This window comes from Phyllobates terribilis, unplaced genomic scaffold, assembly GCF_046119375.1.
Source record: "Phyllobates terribilis strain yellow unplaced genomic scaffold, ASM4611937v1 Scaffold_8__6_contigs__length_399053987, whole genome shotgun sequence".
Classification (NCBI taxonomy): Eukaryota; Metazoa; Chordata; class Amphibia; order Anura; family Dendrobatidae; genus Phyllobates; species Phyllobates terribilis.
Window position 1 is genome coordinate 8,150,390 of NW_027362768.1, and position 17,765 is coordinate 8,168,154.

The following is a 17,765-nucleotide window of genomic DNA, read 5'->3' on the forward strand; positions in this document are numbered from 1 at the left end:
ATGTGTGGTTTTTACTTAGCACCACTCCAGATTTTTTTTCTCCATTTCAGAGCCGGAGTGCTGCCACTAATATGAGTTTCCTTACCAGTTGCCGTCTTCAACTCTTCCCGGGACTGCTCGGGTTTTGCACCACCAACTTGTGGCCACAACTTCAGATTGACCGAAAGTCACAGGTATCGGCCACAAGCTCTCAATGTAAGTCTATGAGAACCTTGTTGTTGTTTCATTCTGGCTCTCATAAACTTATATTGAGTTGTGACTTTCGGATTACCCAGCAAACACTGGAGCCATCTGGCAGGCCACAAACTGTTGGAGACCGACCAGAGAGGCACTGGGAACAGATGAAGATGGCGACTGGAAAGTATAATACTAGGGGCAGGGAAGTTAGATTACTAGAACTACTCCAATGCTGCAATAAAAAGAAATAATGGAGTGGTGCTCTAATGTGAACATAGCCTAACAGAATCTCTCCCTACAGTGCAGACTATCAGCAAAGGAAAACCTAAAGCTGTACAGAGTAGGTTTCATATAGAGCAGAACTAATATCCCAAAACCTTAGAATATTTCAAAATTAATATTCAGATCGACTATAATTTATTCATAACAAAATGTAATTCATAATGCGCATTTAGCTTTTCTGTGATGGAAGATCGCTATATGCAATATACCTACAGAGCCTCCATTTGTTCTTAATTAAACTCACACCTGCTCTTAAAACATCAGCTACTTGAGAAAATGCTATCACAAAGGCTATGTCTTGTGTGGCACAGATTGGCAATAAAAAAAAAAGAAATCCTGAGCAGAAGATCCCCAGCTTCCTAGAATGCACATAAACATATGTAATGGATGCCTGCAGGCACCGGAGTACTAACAGCTACTGAACACAAGACAAAGCACCCAGAAAGTGGCACTTTAGCTTCCAGTTATCTCAGTGTGGACGCCTCGTTACTTCTCTGCACACAATGTACAGATGTTAGAGTGATGAATAGTGCAGAGTTAGCAGCTGTAGTACAGGAGCGCTCACTAACCAAGCGTATCCACACTATGTCAGGAGAGAAAATTGGCACCTGCATCTTAGCTGCACAACAGCATGGATGTGTAAATGAAGGCTGACTTGCTTTCTGATGAGGAGGGATGGTTATCTCTATGTTCACACTGAGGTTTTTTTTACATGGATTTTGAAGAGGATCTGCTTCACATTCCACATCAGTGGACATACACTTAATGTTGACACTACTTGTTATCAACATGATGGACAGATTTCAATTGCCTTGTCTACATTGGTACTGGTTGTCATACATGTTGCCCATTATTCTGAGACTTCATTGGCAGCATAGTAAAAAAACATCAAAACACGTATAGATGGCTAAATTTCATATGGAAATCAGGAGTCTGATATAATTTTGGAAAATCTATTTAAGATTTAGGCTTTCATTTTGTAGAAATTGATGATGTTCAGAGGCTGACAACCTCTCCTGACCTACTTCGATTATTTAAGGGGCTCTTTGGGAAAAGGAAAAAAGTAGGAAATGCAACAATAAATAATTTCCTACATACCTATAGTAGATCACAATTGTTTTGTTTATGAAGGTAATCTCTAGAGAATTGAAAATACACTCATTACGCTGACAGAAACCCCTCTCCTAGAATGTTATTAGAACAGGGGTCTGTGAGCATGTGCAGTAGGCTGCTGTGACCTAGAGATAACTTATACCACCTAGTGTTAAGCTATTTTCAGGTAACAGGAGCCACTCAGCACTCAGAAAGACAGGATTCACAGCAGTGTGAGGAGCTTCTTCTTACCTTAGCACCCCTGGTATCTCCAGTATTGTATCAGATAGACAGGGTGGACAACAGTGTGAGCAGCCTCTTCTTACCTCAGCACCCCTGGTATCTCCAGTATTATATCAGATAGACAGGGTGGACAGCAGTATTAGCAGCCTCTTCCTAACTCATCACCCAGAGAATATCCAATATCAAATCACATAGACATGGTGGACATCAGTGTGAGCAGCCTCTTCTTACCTCAGCATTTCTGGAATCTCCAATATTTGATAAGAAAGGCAGGATGGACAGCAGTTTGAGCAGCCCCTTATCTCAGCACTCCTGATATCTCCTTTATTAAATCAGACATACAATGTAGACAGCAGTGTGAACAGTCTCTTCTTGTTTCAGCACACCTGATCTCCACTATTAGTTCAGATAAAACAGTTTGGACAACAGTGTTCAAAACTGGCACTCCTGGTATAGCCAGTAACAGATCAGATAGACATGGTGGACATCAAGGTGAGCAGCCTCTAATCACCTCAACACTTTTGATATTTCTAGTATTAGACTAGTTAGACAGGATGAACAACAGTGTGAGCAGCCTCTTTTTATATCAGCACTCCTGTTATCTCCAGTCTTAGATCAGAAAGACAGCAGTGTGAGCATTATCTCCTTCAACCAGCACTTATGATTCCTCCAGTATTAAATCAGATAGACATGGTGTATAGCAGTGTGAGAAGCTTATTTTTACTTCAGCACTCCTAGTATTGCCATGATAAGATCAGACAAACAGAGGGGACAGCAGTGTGTACAGCCTCTTCTTACCTCTGATCCTCTGGTATCTCCAGTATTAGATCAGAAAGAAAAGTTGGACAGCAGTGTGAGCAGTCTCTTCTTACCTCAGCACTGCTAATTAGAGGTTTTCAGTCATGTATTTAAAATTACATCTCCTTTAGTTATTTTTTTCTATTCCCAAAGAACTCCTTTAACCTGACAGTTTGTTACAATGTATCAGTCTAGACAAAGCTATCAGCCTAGAATCCAGGGCAGGAGAAGTTTGTGCTGCTGTGTTTAGTTTATAGATTGTTGCCTAGAATTTAGATGTATGAATGGTAACAAACCCACAGCTCACAGAAGTGAGAATTGGTTTTCAGCTTATAGATGTGCTCATTTATCTCCATTGATTATTTGATAAGAATCCTTAGATAAAATTGCTTTTCGCTTTGTTGTAGCATTGTTTTTTATGTAATGTAACAACTTTAATGATGTAAATACTGTAGCTAAAAGCAGGTAATCACTTTGGAGGATGTGGGGGTTCCATGTGGTGCCCCCAGAATAACAGGACGACCTGTACTTCTCTAAAGGCAATTACTGCACATGGCTGTACTGCACTCTGCCTGTTAAAGGGTCACTCAGTATGGATTAGCAGAGGACAATCTGCAGCCTTTATCTGCTCGGTAAAATCAGCCCTGGAGACACAGGATCCTGATGATGGTGTCAGGAAAATGATTGACTGATAAACCATCCGCTGCGTCTTCATATACATTATCCTAATCTGATTGAGGATCTTCTTCTGTCACATAATAACGAAGCATTACATGACTTCTGATAAATATCTGTCGCACAGATCTCTAATAAACATGCCGTAAATGTAATGAAAGTTCCTATTAGTCATGCAGTTTTATCAATAAGATGAATATATTGAAATAAATGATACTTTACAATCATATTTATTTTATATTCATTTACACTCTCTTGTGATGCATATATTAAAAATACTGTTCTGGTAGAGAATTTATAAAAAGTAATGCATCAAAGGTAGTTGTGTCCCGATTTCTAACATGTAAACCGAAAATATTCATTATGTTATTTCTCTGCTTGTTATCAGTAAATGGGAACATTCCTGTTTACACCCATATGTTTAAAGGTGTATCCTCAAGTATCCATAGGTGAATTTATGTATAGGTGATAACTTTCTAATCGTTGGGACACTCACCTATCCCGAGAACCAGGGCTGTGTAGAGCCAAGTGTGAATGGAGCCGTAGTCAAACATGCGCACTGCCGCTCCATTCATTCTTAATGAACCGCCAGAGATAGCCAAGTGCAGTGCTGCGCTTGGGTGATTATTGGCATTCCCATAAGAATGAATGCTCTATTGGTATGGGGCTGGCATTTCTGGCATTTCAATTAATTTTTTTTTGATAGATCAGACACAACAATACCAAATATGTTTTTTTTTTCTTTTATTGCGAAAAGGGGAGGGAATTAAACTTCTAGAACTTCTTTAACTTTTCATTTTGTTAAAACATTAATATATATACTGTATATTTTTTTAATTCATTCATTTTATTTTTTTAGTCCTCCTAGGTGACATGAATTTGTGATTGCCTTATCACTGGGAATCATGGAAGGACCAAAAAGGCAGCAATGGGAGCCTTCAGTAAGTCTCCAGTTGCAATGACAAGCCATCAGCACTCTGGGGCTATAGACGGCAGTTCACGAGCACCAGCAATGAGACCATTTAAAAACTTCTCTTAGTGTTTGACAGCGGCATCTAAATGGTTAAACAGCAGCAGTCAGAGCTAGCTCCGGTAGCTGCTGTTAGAGTGTGATGCTGGTTGTATAACACAGCTGGCATCTGTCTTGTATAGAGCGGGTCCTTTTAAATGGAATATGTCAGTAGGTTTTTATGTAATTTGAGAGCAGTATAATGTAGGGGCTGAGACCCTGATTCCAGCGATGGGTTACTTACTGGGCTGTGTTTTGTTGTTTCAATAAAATCAGTGTTTTATCAGCAGGAGATTATCACTACAGGACTAGGTGTCTTGAGCCTCCTGGTCCAACTGCCTCCAACCCTGATTAGCAGCTTTCTTTCAATATACAGTACACACAGAAAGCTGCCAATCAATGATGTGGGCGGGGTTATACAGGGCTCAACATTCCGAGCTCTGCGAGATCTGCTGCTGGCAAAACTGTGATTCTACTACAACTGCTGCTCCCAGTAAACTACGTGATGCATTGCTGGAATCAGGATATCTGTCCCTATATTATGCTGCTGACATATTACACAGCAAAACCTGCTGACAAATTCCCTTTAAATTGACTTAAAACAGGAAAGCATTCTTTAAATTCTTTTCAAAAGTTCTCAGAATCATAGGAAGCAAATCATTTATGACTGCAGTAACATTGCAGATCCTCAAAGTTAAAGGGGTTGTCTGGACTTGAAGCGCAAGTCTTCAGTCACCCTACATGACTGTACGCTGTGAGGATTCTCCATTGCCGGTGCCGGGAGTAGGTGGTCATTTGACTGTAAGTACGTGATCTGTATAGTTCCAGCCACATTCCGACTAGACGTGTTCGGCCTCGCTCAATGGATTAAGTGAGGCCGGCTACGTCTAGTCGGCACATGACCGCATGTATGCAATTTGCATACTTGCAGTCATATTCCCGACACATTTAGTGAGTGTAGACTTGTACCCTAATGATGGTAAAGGGGTTGCACTATTAATGTACTATTTGTAACGCTAGTCACTACTCACAGACAAGCGGTGAGGCTCAGTAGTCAAGAGGTCCGGGGTCAGATACCAAGAAGGCTCGTCATGAACAAAGGGGTAAGGTAAAGGTGTAGCCAGGTAACAGTCCGAGGTAAGAATTCCTGGGAAGGTAGTGAATCAAGACAAAAGGGCAAGGCAAATGGATAGTCAAAGGCAAGGTCCAAGGTTGGGAAACAAAGATTACATACAGGAACACAGAGAACAGAGCCAGTGCACAACACATGAGCTAAGCTACAACTGGCACTTATTGGAGGCAGAGAGCCATCTAAATAGCGAGGTACTCACTAAAGAGCAGATACATGGTGGAGGCTCTGGCATGCCCCAGCCTGATTGGATGGCTGTATTGTCACTCAACACACTGACAGCTCAGCATGCCCCAGCCTCTGACTGGACAACTGAGCTATCCATCACCATACTAATAGCTCATCAAGCCCCTGGCCTAGATTGGACGGCTGAACCGTCACTCACTGCTTCTAAACACAGGCGGAATCATGACATTATTAAGGCAAAATGATGACTTAGAGGCATCACACTCTAGTAGCCTTAAAAGAGAGCTGCCATGTGGTCCTGCTAACTCCCCCACAAAATCAGCTGTTTGCCATGGGTTCTCTCAGTACACCACTATACCTTTCCTCCATAGTAATTACGTGGGACAGGTCTACACAGAAGTGAGAATCCAGCCACATCCACTTGAAAGATTTACCAATACTCCGTGAGACACAATCATTGGTTTGTCATTTACACATTTTTGTAAGTGTCACATATTTTATGTACATGTAGTTGCTAGGAATTGTAACTTACAGTGTTCAATAGTAACTATTCATTAAATATCGTACATAGGCTTTTATATTTTTCCAGACCATTTTACTTTCCAACTATAATTGCGGCACAGTTTTCTATAGCAGCTAAGCCATATACAGAATATACAACATTACTAACAGGACTGAACAGTTGTCTGCTAATATTTAGTTCACTTCTCCATAACTTCTCCCTTAATTAAAAATGTATGCCGCTTCATACAGTATCTCCTACAGCTTTGGATTTTGCTTATATAATAGTTTTTCCGACTGCTGCTCATAATGATTAACCCATATAAAGTAAACTCTCGCTATAATTTATTCATAGTCTAATGTATCAGTTTCTACACATAATACCTTCCTAATCCATTGGTACATATTTTATATGTTGCTTGTTAAATATTCCAAGGACATGCAGTATTTTCTTCTCTCAGCGACTGCATGCAGCTTAAAACTTCTTTGTATATCCATTTTCTATAACAAAGCCACCATTATCCACGTTATCAAATATAATTCCCAAATTCTGATGTCTCTGCTGATCCTACCTAAGAGAAGTTTTTCCAATAGACCACTTTTTGAGAAGATCAACCCTAACTAGACCAGGATTTTAAGAACTATTCTCAATTCCCCCTATATTTTGTAAGTATTGGCTTCTTCTTTGTGAAGACTATCCTGAAGAAGACAATTTTTACCTAAATTTGGGATGGCCATCTCAAAGAGATCATTAACTAGATAAAGAATATTCCTTTATTTAATTTGTTTATTTTAGAGTATTTGCTTCTTACCATGGCACAGAAGGGCTCTGGAGGGTCTCCACAGGTACTGTTTGGAGGATCAAGCCTAATCTTCAAAAATTCTGTCATGTCCTTAGATTCCGGTTGACAAGCCATATATTCCCATACTATGCCTTCATCAGATTTAGTCTGAGTCTTACACATATCGTAATGCCCATGTTGCATTGCTATGGAGACTGCCACCCACAGGGTGTTGAGATTGAGCACCAGGAACAGGTACATCCCGGATAATATTTGTCCACTCTTGACAATGGTAGTAACTCCAAGATATTTACCTGTTACAGTTCACAGATGATGAATATATATGTGCAATTAAGTCCAAGAAATGGACGGAAATCCAACATCCTCTGCCCACCAAGCAATTTCTATTGATTATATGTCATTGGCCTATATTTCGTCAGACCAGCTTACATAAATGGAAGATACTTGTAAAAGTCTTCACCGTGGTTGGTGGAGATTAAACATTCATGAAATACAATGATTATGGAGAAATATTGCAGTTTCTTCTGGTATATATTTTCATGACAGATGTCTTACTCGTTTTTGATCTCCAGAAATCAGTTCTCAAAAAAAAATATTAAGTTGACAAAAAAAGGGAAGTTTTATATTGCAGACAAGATAAACCAAAGTGCATCCTTTATCTGAGGTTAAGACTGTGTTGAGACGAGATTATCTTAGTGCTTGATATGAATCAATCTTCTTCTAACTTTTAGCTTTTCCACCCTAGAAAATAAAAGAAATAAAAATATCAGGTTTAAGTTTATTGTCTGAAAAATCAATATTTTTCTGCAAAGGCACAGAGCTTGACATTTGATGGATCTTATCGATAGGGATGACAGATAATCATTCAATGAGAGATTCTTGTGGTTTTCACTATTGTCAAGAAACGATTCATGGATTAAAAAGAATGTATATCATAATCTCAATATTTTAGCTCTGTCCTAACCCTAATATCAGCAATAAAAAAAAATAATCGGAGGTCAATACCAAAATAATTGCAGTACTGTTGAAACTTTATACTAGACTTATGACCAAGAACTGCTATTTCTTTTACTACATGATACCACAAAATGCAATATAGGGAAACTTTTCTGGAGAGTTTTCTTGTTTTCTGGCACACTGATTCAGAGCAGCTCAAGCTGATGAGACAAGATCATCTCAAGCTTATACCAATGTCTCTATATTTTCTTCCCCACTTGATCTAATGTTTCAGAATGAAGGTACAATCAATTTGTCTCCAAAAAAGCCGTCAAGACCAAACATGTAAAGTGAACCTGGCACTTTGTAAATTGTGAGAGTAGATTAACATGGTAATTCAACTAATCTGCCTCACACTCAAAAATGCCCCCCCCCTCCCCCCCAAAAAAAAATCTAAATTCTTAAGACAAAAAATAAATGTAGTAATGTTTTCCAGAAATAAGAAAAACGCTTTTGGGATATTTCTCTCAGGGTTTAAAAATGTACTATAGGTTCAGAATGATTTTTTTTTATTTAAAAGAGATGAGTGAATATGATGAAATACGATTCACTAGAATTGGGCGAGAAATTATATTTGCGTCTAATTTATTCAATGCAAATTGAATTTCTGGCAAAAGCCATTTATTATGCTCTGATTTCTCTCCAGACCCAAGAAAAGAGAGGTGTTAAAAAATAACAAATACCCCCACCCTCATTAATCTCACTTGTTCATGTGCCGTAACTGCTCGCTTGGTCCTCCATTGACTCCCTTCAACGAGCCTTGCCACATGTCTTAGGATAAAAGCCAAACCAGAATCTCAATTTGCAGACACATGTTTCAAGGTGTTTCCCCTCCTCTGATCTCATGCTTTGCACTGAAGAGATTCAACAACCCAAACAGGTGTCAGCAAATTGAAATTCTGGTTTGGCTTTTATTCTGAGTCATGTGGCAAGGATTGTTAAAGGGTCGATATTGACTTTTAGAATCGCTACTTCCAATAGGTAGTTCTAGAGGTCAAGTCACTGTCCTCCCTAAAGAGACAATTTGCATAGGAGCACCTTAAAGAAAGCTGCTTGGACATTGCGCAAATGATTAATGAATCTTAAAATGTTTCTGTATATGAGAAAAAAACAACTTCTGTACATATGAGAGAAGATACAGATACGAGTAGATCCACGCAGCTAGACTTCAGGCCAAAAAAAACCCTCAAAAAGTATCTGGTGATTTTAGATTTTGTTTAACCACAGCGCTGATTGACTAATCCCAAGTTCCCAAGCTGCTTTTTGGACACCAAGTAAGGAGACATTAATTTTTTTTGTTTTTCGCTTTACACTGTACAAGACCTTGAATAAGGTGTGATCTTTTAGTCTAAATCAATGTCTTGTTTTCTATATAGTTATGGTCTTGAATTGCAATGTTTTCTAGTCTTGGAACTAATTAGTATTGTTAAGTAAGAAAACAACCAGGGTCGGATCCAGGTTTTCGTGGGCCCACGGTGAAAGAGTCTCAGTGAGCCCCCTTAATATATACTATGATTCATGATGCACAGATACCGCAGAGAAATATAGGTATAGTACAATACCAAAGAATTCACTTACTTCTTACATTACATGAGTGATATCTATTGCACATTCTACAATACCATACATATAGCACAATGCATCCCATAGTCCTCCATATAGTATAATGCACAGCCCATCGTCCTCCATATAGTATAATGCACAGCCCATAGTCCTCCATGTAGTATAATGCACAGCCCACAGTCCTCCATTTAGTATAATGCACAGCCCATAGTCCTCCATATATAATGCACAGCCCATAGTCCTCCATATAATATAATGCACAGCCCATAGTCCTCCATATAGTATAATGCACAGCCCATAGTCCTCCATATAGTATAATGCACAGCCCATATTCCTCCATGTATTATAATGCACAGCCCATAGTCCTCCATATATAATGCATAGCCTATAGTCCTCCATATATAATGCACAGCCTATAGTCCTCCATGTAGTATAATGCACAGCCCATAGTCATCCATGTAGTATAATGCACAGCCCATAGTCCTTCATATAGTATAATGCACAGCCCATAGTCCTCCATGTAGTATAATGCACAGCCCATAGTCCTCCATGTATAATGCACAGCCTATAGTCCTCCATGTATAATGCACAGCCCATAGTCCTCCATGTAGTATAATGCACAGCCCATAGTCCTTCATATAGTATAATGCACAGCCTATAGTCCTCCATGTATAATGCACAGCCCATAGTCATCCATGTAGTATAATGCACAGCCCATAGTCCTTCATATAGTATAATGCACAGCCCATAGTCCTCCATGTAGTATAATGCACAGCCCATAGTCCTCCATGTATAATGCACAGCCCATAGTCCTCCATGTAGTATAATGCACAGCCCATAGTCCTCCATGTATAATGCACAGCCCATAGTCCTCCATTTAGTATAATGCACAGCCCATAGTCCTCCATATAGTATAATGCACAGCCTATAGTCCTCCATGTAGTAAAATGCACAGCCCATAGTCCTCCATGTATAATGGACAGCCCATAGTCCTCCATGTAGTATAATGCACAGCCCATAGTCCTCCATGTATAATGCACAGCCCATAGTCCTCCATTTAGTATAATGCACAGCCCATAGTCCTCCATATAGTATAATGCACAGCCTATAGTCCTCCATGTAGTATAATGCACAGCCCATAGTCATCCATGTAGTATAATGCACAGCCCATAGTCCTTCATATAGTATAATGCACAGCCCATAGTCCTCCATGTAGTATAATGCACAGCCCATAGTCCTCCATTTAGTATAATGCACAGCCCATAGTCCTCCATATAGTATAATGCACAGCCCATAGTCCTCCATGTAGTATAATGCACAGCCCATAGTCCTCAATTTAGTATAATGCACAGCCCATAGTCCTCCATATAGTATAATGCACAACCCATAGTCCTCCATGTAGTATAATGCACAGCCCATAGTCCTCCATATATAATGCATAGCCTATAGTCCTCCATATATAATGCACAGCCCATAGTCCTCCATATAGTATAATGCACAGCCCATAGTCCTCCATGTAGTATAATGCACAGCCCATAGTCATCCATGTAGTATAATGCACAGCCCATAGTCCTTCATATAGTATAATGCACAGCCCATAGTCCTCCATGTAGTATAATGCACAGCCCATAGTCCTCCATTTAGTATAATGCACAGCCCATAGTCCTCCATATAGTATAATGCACAGCCCATAGTCCTCCATGTAGTATAATGCACAGCCCATAGTCCTCCATATAGTATAATGCACAGCCTATAGTCCTCCATGTAGTATAATGCACAGCCCATAGTCCTCCATATAGTATAATGCACAGCCCATAGTCCTCCATATAGTATAATGCACAGCCTATAGTCCTCCATGTAGTATAATGCACAGCCCATAGTCATCCATGTAGTATAATGCACAGCCCATAGTCCTTCATATAGTATAATGCACAGCCCATAGTCCTCCATGTAGTATAATGCACAGCCCATAGTCCTCCATTTAGTATAATGCACAGCCCATAGTCCTCCATATAGTATAATGCACAGCCCATAGTCCTCCATGTAGTATAATGCACAGCCCATAGTCCTCAATTTAGTATAATGCACAGCCCATAGTCCTCCATATAGTATAATGCACAACCCATAGTCCTCCATGTAGTATAATGCACAGCCCATAGTCCTCCATATATAATGCACAGCTCACAGTCCTCCATATATAATGCATAGCCTATAGTCCTCCATATATAATGCACAGCGTATAGTCCTCCATGTAGTATAATGCACAGCCCATAGTCATCCATGTAGTATAATGCACAGCCCATAGTCCTTCATATAATATAATGCACAGCCCATAGTCCTTCATATAGTATAATGAACAGCCCATAGTCCTTCACATAATATAATGCACAGTTCATAGTCATCCATGTAGTAGTATGGCCTCAGTGTACACATTGATTAAAAAAATAATAAACACTTGCCACCCATCCACTCCCCTATTGTGCCATGTCCTCTTCTGAAGCCCACAGCTGACTTCAGCATGCAAGCGATGGGAGCACATGACGTCACTGCCATGCGCCACCGATCATGTGCACGCTGACGTCAGCTGCTGGCCTCTGATTGGCCGTCAGTGTGCATTGCCGCACACGGACTTGATGGGTCTGTGCACCTCAATAAACTTCAGCTGAATGTGTGTTCTTGGACACACATCCAGCTGAAGTATTTGCTAACATCAGTGGACCCGCTACGACCGCGAAAGTTATGCCCCTGCTGAAGGCGAGTGGACCCCCCATCATTTGTCCAGGGCCTCGGCACTTGCCCTGGTGCGCCGGGTGGTGACGCGGCCCTGAAAATAACATATAGATGGCCGAATTCTTCATGTCTGGATTTTCACCCAACTCTCACATTTAAATGTTCTACGTAAAGTCTTATATGACGTTTCTTAGAGATCAGCGTGAACATTCAAGATATTTCCACTTTAAGACTCAGATTTGTAAATTTGCTTTCTGAAATTCTTGTTTACAGCATCAGATTCCTCCTCCGGTGCCCACTCTAAACAATGTAGCCTGCAGCTACTCAATAATATATTAGGATACAAGGCTGTCAGTATATTTTAAATTTAATTAAGAAAAATAATCTGACCAGACATGAAAAGTCTGCCTTTCAAAAGTTCTTCAAAGCTTTCTTATGTCAGTTCTTCTTGGTTCAGACATCTAGTGAGCAAACACCATGGGGGACTCCGGCATCTGCCCAAATTGAAAACAACATAAAAAACATCTACATCACACACAGGCCCATAACTGCATGGTCTAAAAAGAGGGGCTCTCATGTCGCATTACAAATCCATACATGCTTAATATCTGCCATTAGCCTCTAGCAGATGCCAATAATGTTTTAGAAATGTCAGATGGAGCAGTGAGGATACGACCAGAGGTTAATGATGTGTGACTGACCGAGGCTAGTGTGGACCAGAAGTAAATTACAGATAAGAATCTTAGGGTCACAAGTTTTTCTGCTTTCTGTCAGATTAGTTGATGTCAATTATCTTTAATACATGAATTAATGAAGCTTTTATTTCTGCTCGGATGCAAGTGTCCTCCTCAGGCTAATATTCATAACATTTCCATAGAGTTTACATACAGGACAGACCAAAAGTTTGGACACACCTTCTCATTTAAAAGATTTTTCTGTATTTTCATGACTATGAAAATTGTACATTCACACTGAAGGCATCAAAACTATGAATTAAGACATGTGGAATTATATACTTAACAAAAAAATGTGAAACAACTGAAAATATGTCATATTCTAGGTTCTTCAAAGTAGCCACCTTTTGCTTTGATGACTGCTTTGCACACTCTTGGCATTCTCTTGATGAGCTTCTAGAGGTAGTCACCGGGAATGGTTTTCACTTCACAGGTGTGCCCTGTCAGGTTTAATAAGTGGGATTTCTTGCCTTATAAATGGGGTTGGGACCATCAGTTGTGTTGTGCAGAAGTCTGGTGGATACACAGCTGATAGTCCTACTGAATAGACAGTTAGAATTTGTATTATGGCAAGAAAAAAGCAGCTAAGTAAAGAAAAACGAGTGGCCATCATTACTTTAAGAAATGAAGGTCAGTCAGTGCGAAAAATTGGAAAAACTTTGAAAGTGTCCCCAAGTGCAGTTGCAAAGACCATCAAGCGCTACAAAGAAACTGGCTCACATGAGGACCTGCCCCGGGAAAGGAAGACCAAGAGTCACCTCTGCTTCTGAGGATAAGTTTATCCGAGTCACCAGCCTCAGAAATCGCAGGTTAACAGCAGCTCAGATTAGAGACCAGGTCAATGCCACACAGAGTTCTAGCAGTAGACACATCTCTACAACAACTGTTAAGAGGAGACTTTGTACAGCAGGCCTTCAGGGTAAAATAGCTGCTAGGAAACCACTGCTAAGGACAGGCAACAAGCAGAAGAGACTTGTTTTGGCTAAAGAACACAAGGAATGGACATTAGACCAGTGGAAATCTGTGCTTTGGTCTGATGAGTCCAAATTTGAGATCTTTGTTTCCAACCACCGTGTCTTTGTGCGACGCAGAAAAGGTGAACGGATGGACTCTACATGCCTGGTTCCCACCGTGAAGCATGGAGGAGGAGGTGTGATAGTGTGGGGTGCTTTGCTGGTGACACTGTTGGGGATTTATTCAAAATTGAAAGCATACTGAACCAGCATGGCTACCACAGCTTCTTGCAGCGGCATGCTATTCCATCCGGTTTGCGTTTAGTTGGACCATCATTTATTTTTCAACAGGACAATGACCCCAAACACACCTCCAGGCTGTGTAAGGGCTATTTGAGCAAGAAGGGGAGTGATGGGGTGCTACGCCAGATGACCTCACCTCCACAGTCACCCGACCTGAACCCAATCGAGATGGTTTGGGGTGAGCTGGACCGCAGAGTGAAGGCAAAAGGGCCAACAAGTGCTAAGCATCTCTGGGAACTCCTTCAAGATTGTTGGAAGAACATTTCCGGTGACTACCTCTTGAAACTCATCAAGAGAATGCCAAGAGTGTGCAAAGCAGTCATCAAAGCAAAAGGTGGCTACTTTGAAGAACCTAGAATATAAGACATATTTTCAGCTGTTTCACACTTTTTTGTTAAGTATATAATTCCACATGTGTTATTTCATAGTTTTGATGCCTTCAGTGTGAATGTACAATTTTCATAGTCATGAAAATACAGAAAAATCTTTAAATGAGAACGTGTGTCCAAACTTTTGGTCTGTACTGTAGGCATAGGAATGCTTCTTACTGTTACTATATGGGTATCCTCTAATTCCCAATTATCTAATATATACAGGCCTTACCGTGTCCTGTGTCGGTTTGTTACTGAAATACTGCCATATGGTTGGGTGACCACATGATACGCTAACACATTTACATATGTGGGCTAGTAGAGGGGAATAGTGACATCTAATTGTATATATTGTAGAGGACACTGTGGCTCACACTCACCAGCCAGGGGTGGAAGTTGAAATAGAATGATGCCTTGCCACCCAATCACCAATGTAGTAGAGATGGGCTCCTGCTATACTCATGGTTGGTGCCCACAACAAAGCTTGGAAAACATCTACAGCGTGATGGGAGCGGTACAAAGCGGCTAGAGAAGGAAGTTGTCTCACCCAAACTCACTCAACTTTGCCCTGTATTCAGCAGTGTAGCTGCGAGCGCCTCCCGCTGCACTAACCTGCCCGTTTGGCTCAGCTGCTCCCGCTTTACCAAGCTGTGGACGACTGTTGCTCCTGCATTCACCAGCCACATCGAAGCACTGTACAGGAAAGTACAGTGTGATATGAGCAGTAACAATTGGGGGGCATCAAAGTCTTTTGGTGCACATCAGTTCCTGCTGCATTCAGCGCCCACATCTAAGCGAAGTGCAGGAATGGACAGCGCGATGTGGGCTGTAGCAAGCACAAGGAGGTCCATGTTTGGAGGCTACTGTGACAACCAGCTCCTGTGACAAGCGGTTCCTTCCTAATCATCAGCTTCCCACGTTGAGAAATACCTGGAATGAGGGTGCGGTGCACGAAGGCTTCAGGCTGGTTTCCTGAGCAAGTCAACCTTGAAAAAAGTGCAAAAATCCAGCAACCTCAAAATTCATTAAAACATCACATTTATTTGTAGAATATAACATGAAAAAGTGAAATTTAAAAAAACATGTTAGCGCAACGGTTGACGCGCTTTGAGCTACACTAGCATAGAAAGTAGATGTGGAATAGACAAATCCTTGGTCCTCTTGGGATCATTTTCGATATATTGTTGTAAGGTAGTGGAGTCCCACCAGGTACGCAATCTTTGTAAGAGTGTTTTTTCCAGGTCCCAGAAAATTTCTTTAAGAGATGTTAGTATAGGGTTGTCATCACTATCCTCAGTGGAGAAAATTTTGGAAACTTTAGAAAATCGGGTGGTGTGATCCATGGGTAGCAAAAAGGAAGAAAGGTTGGTATCTATGATGTTATATAAAAAAGAAATATATATAAATATATTTCAAAAGGGTCTCAATAGTCCGTAAGCAGGATGAACCAGGTAGAAGGTAGAAAAACACAATAAAGCAATCATCAGCTCACTGGGTTGAGAAATGCCTGGAATGAGGGAGGCTTAAGGCTGGTTTCCTGAGCAAGTGAACCGTGAAATAAGTTGAAAATTATTTATTTTTGTGAAATATACATTATTGAGTTAATAATCAATCTTTCATTTTGTGTACTATTTTCCTTTTCCTGGCTTTTTGTTTTCCTCTCTCTCCCCATACCATTTTCTCCCTTTCTTTTCTCTTCTCCGGTGTATACATAGGGTTAATAATTAAGCACATCTGTGATTTGTCTATTCCACATCTACTTTCTATGCTATGAATTTTCAAAGCTCCTGCATGTTAGATGTTGTTCTTGTGTTAACATGGTTTTTTAAACTTCAATTTTTCATGTTTTAATCTACAAATAAATCTGATGTTTTAATGAATTTTGCGGTTGCTGGATTTTCTACTTTTTTGATGGTTCCTTCCCAAGCCCGGAAAATGGGTATGGAGAATGCTCGCCTCTTGTATCAGTGGCTCCTGTGCTTCAGCTCACAGATCGAAGCGCTGGTGGGGAAAGGGTGGAAAAGAAGACCATGTCACCAAGTGTACTGCGCTCTACACTCAGCAGTGTAGCAGAGAGCGACACCTGCTATAATGAACTTTGATCTTTGACTGAATAAGCCAAGGAGGCAGCACATATAGGCACCTCTATGTTGGTTTGTACTGGGTATTTTGTGTATTCAAAATATCTGATGCCTTTGCATTATAACTACAATTCCTAATTCCAATAAGCAATTTTCGTGAACATGGATGTTATATATAAAGACACGTCCTCTCAAACAGGATCAGCATTAGCACCTCCACACAGTGCCAGCCACAGTGCTCCACACAACAGTAGTAGCCACAAATGACACCAGTATTACCAGCCTCAAATGTCCTCCAAACAGCCTGCACCCAGGCTCCCAAACAGTGCCAGTTATAAATGATCCAACTCTTGCCCCAGGAGAGCCTCCATTTGTAACAGCTGGCGTGAAACTGAAAAGGAGATCCCAGGATGTAGAACCAAATTATAAACAGATGTGCTAAAATTAGTGTTTGGGGAATGCGTTCACTAGGAACATAGTCTGAGGTCTACTCCAGAAGGTTAGATGGGTGGATGGTCAGGACAGGCAGCAGACTTGATAAAACTCATCAAAAGACAACGCAGGTCAAATGGCAGGAATATAAAAAGGAAGAGCGTCTTAGCAGTTTCTGACACCACAAGGACCTTATTGCTCAGGCAAAGGAAGATGAGTCAAAGAGGGGACCAAATAAAGACTACGCCAGTTGGACATTGGCAGAAGAACAAGAACATTCACACTAGCCTTAAAGCACAACCATGCATGGCAGGTAGCAGTAAAGGACCTAAGAGAACATATAGGCAAAGAAGTTGGAGGGACGCCTGAGACAATGGGCATAAAGGCACCTCTGCAGAAAGCAGCAGGAGGAGAAGGAAGCAGTGCAGGGGCACTAAATTGAGGGGACATAACTAAAACTGTAAAAGGTATCTCTTTCTAGAGGATGCAGCTGTACATCACACTGACAGCCTAGCAATTCCCCTTGGCACTGTGTAGTGTTTCATTTTCCTCCTGGTGTCACTGGAGGGAAATTGAGCACTTTCTACCATGATCCCCACCGGTTACAACTGATTATTGAGTGTTCCTGTATGGATTCCAAGCTGATTTACATATGGGGTGGCTGCATGGAGCATATTCTGTATATTCTGGACTGTTGGGGGACATGT

The 17,765-nt window shown here is 40.8% G+C and overlaps 1 protein-coding gene across 7 annotated transcripts in view; it reads right to left on the reverse strand.

Moving 5' to 3' along the window:
• NTNG1 (netrin G1) overlaps nt 1-17,765 on the reverse strand; it is a 429,565-nt gene that overhangs the window by 400,353 nt on the left and 11,447 nt on the right. For all 7 annotated transcript variants that reach the window (XM_073642847.1, XM_073642843.1, XM_073642845.1 and 4 more), the window contains exon 2: nt 6,905-7,636. In XM_073642847.1, coding sequence (XP_073498948.1) covers nt 6,905-7,135 — 231 coding nt within the window. In that variant the 5' untranslated portion in view covers nt 7,136-7,636. The remainder of the gene's footprint in view (nt 1-6,904; nt 7,637-17,765) is intronic.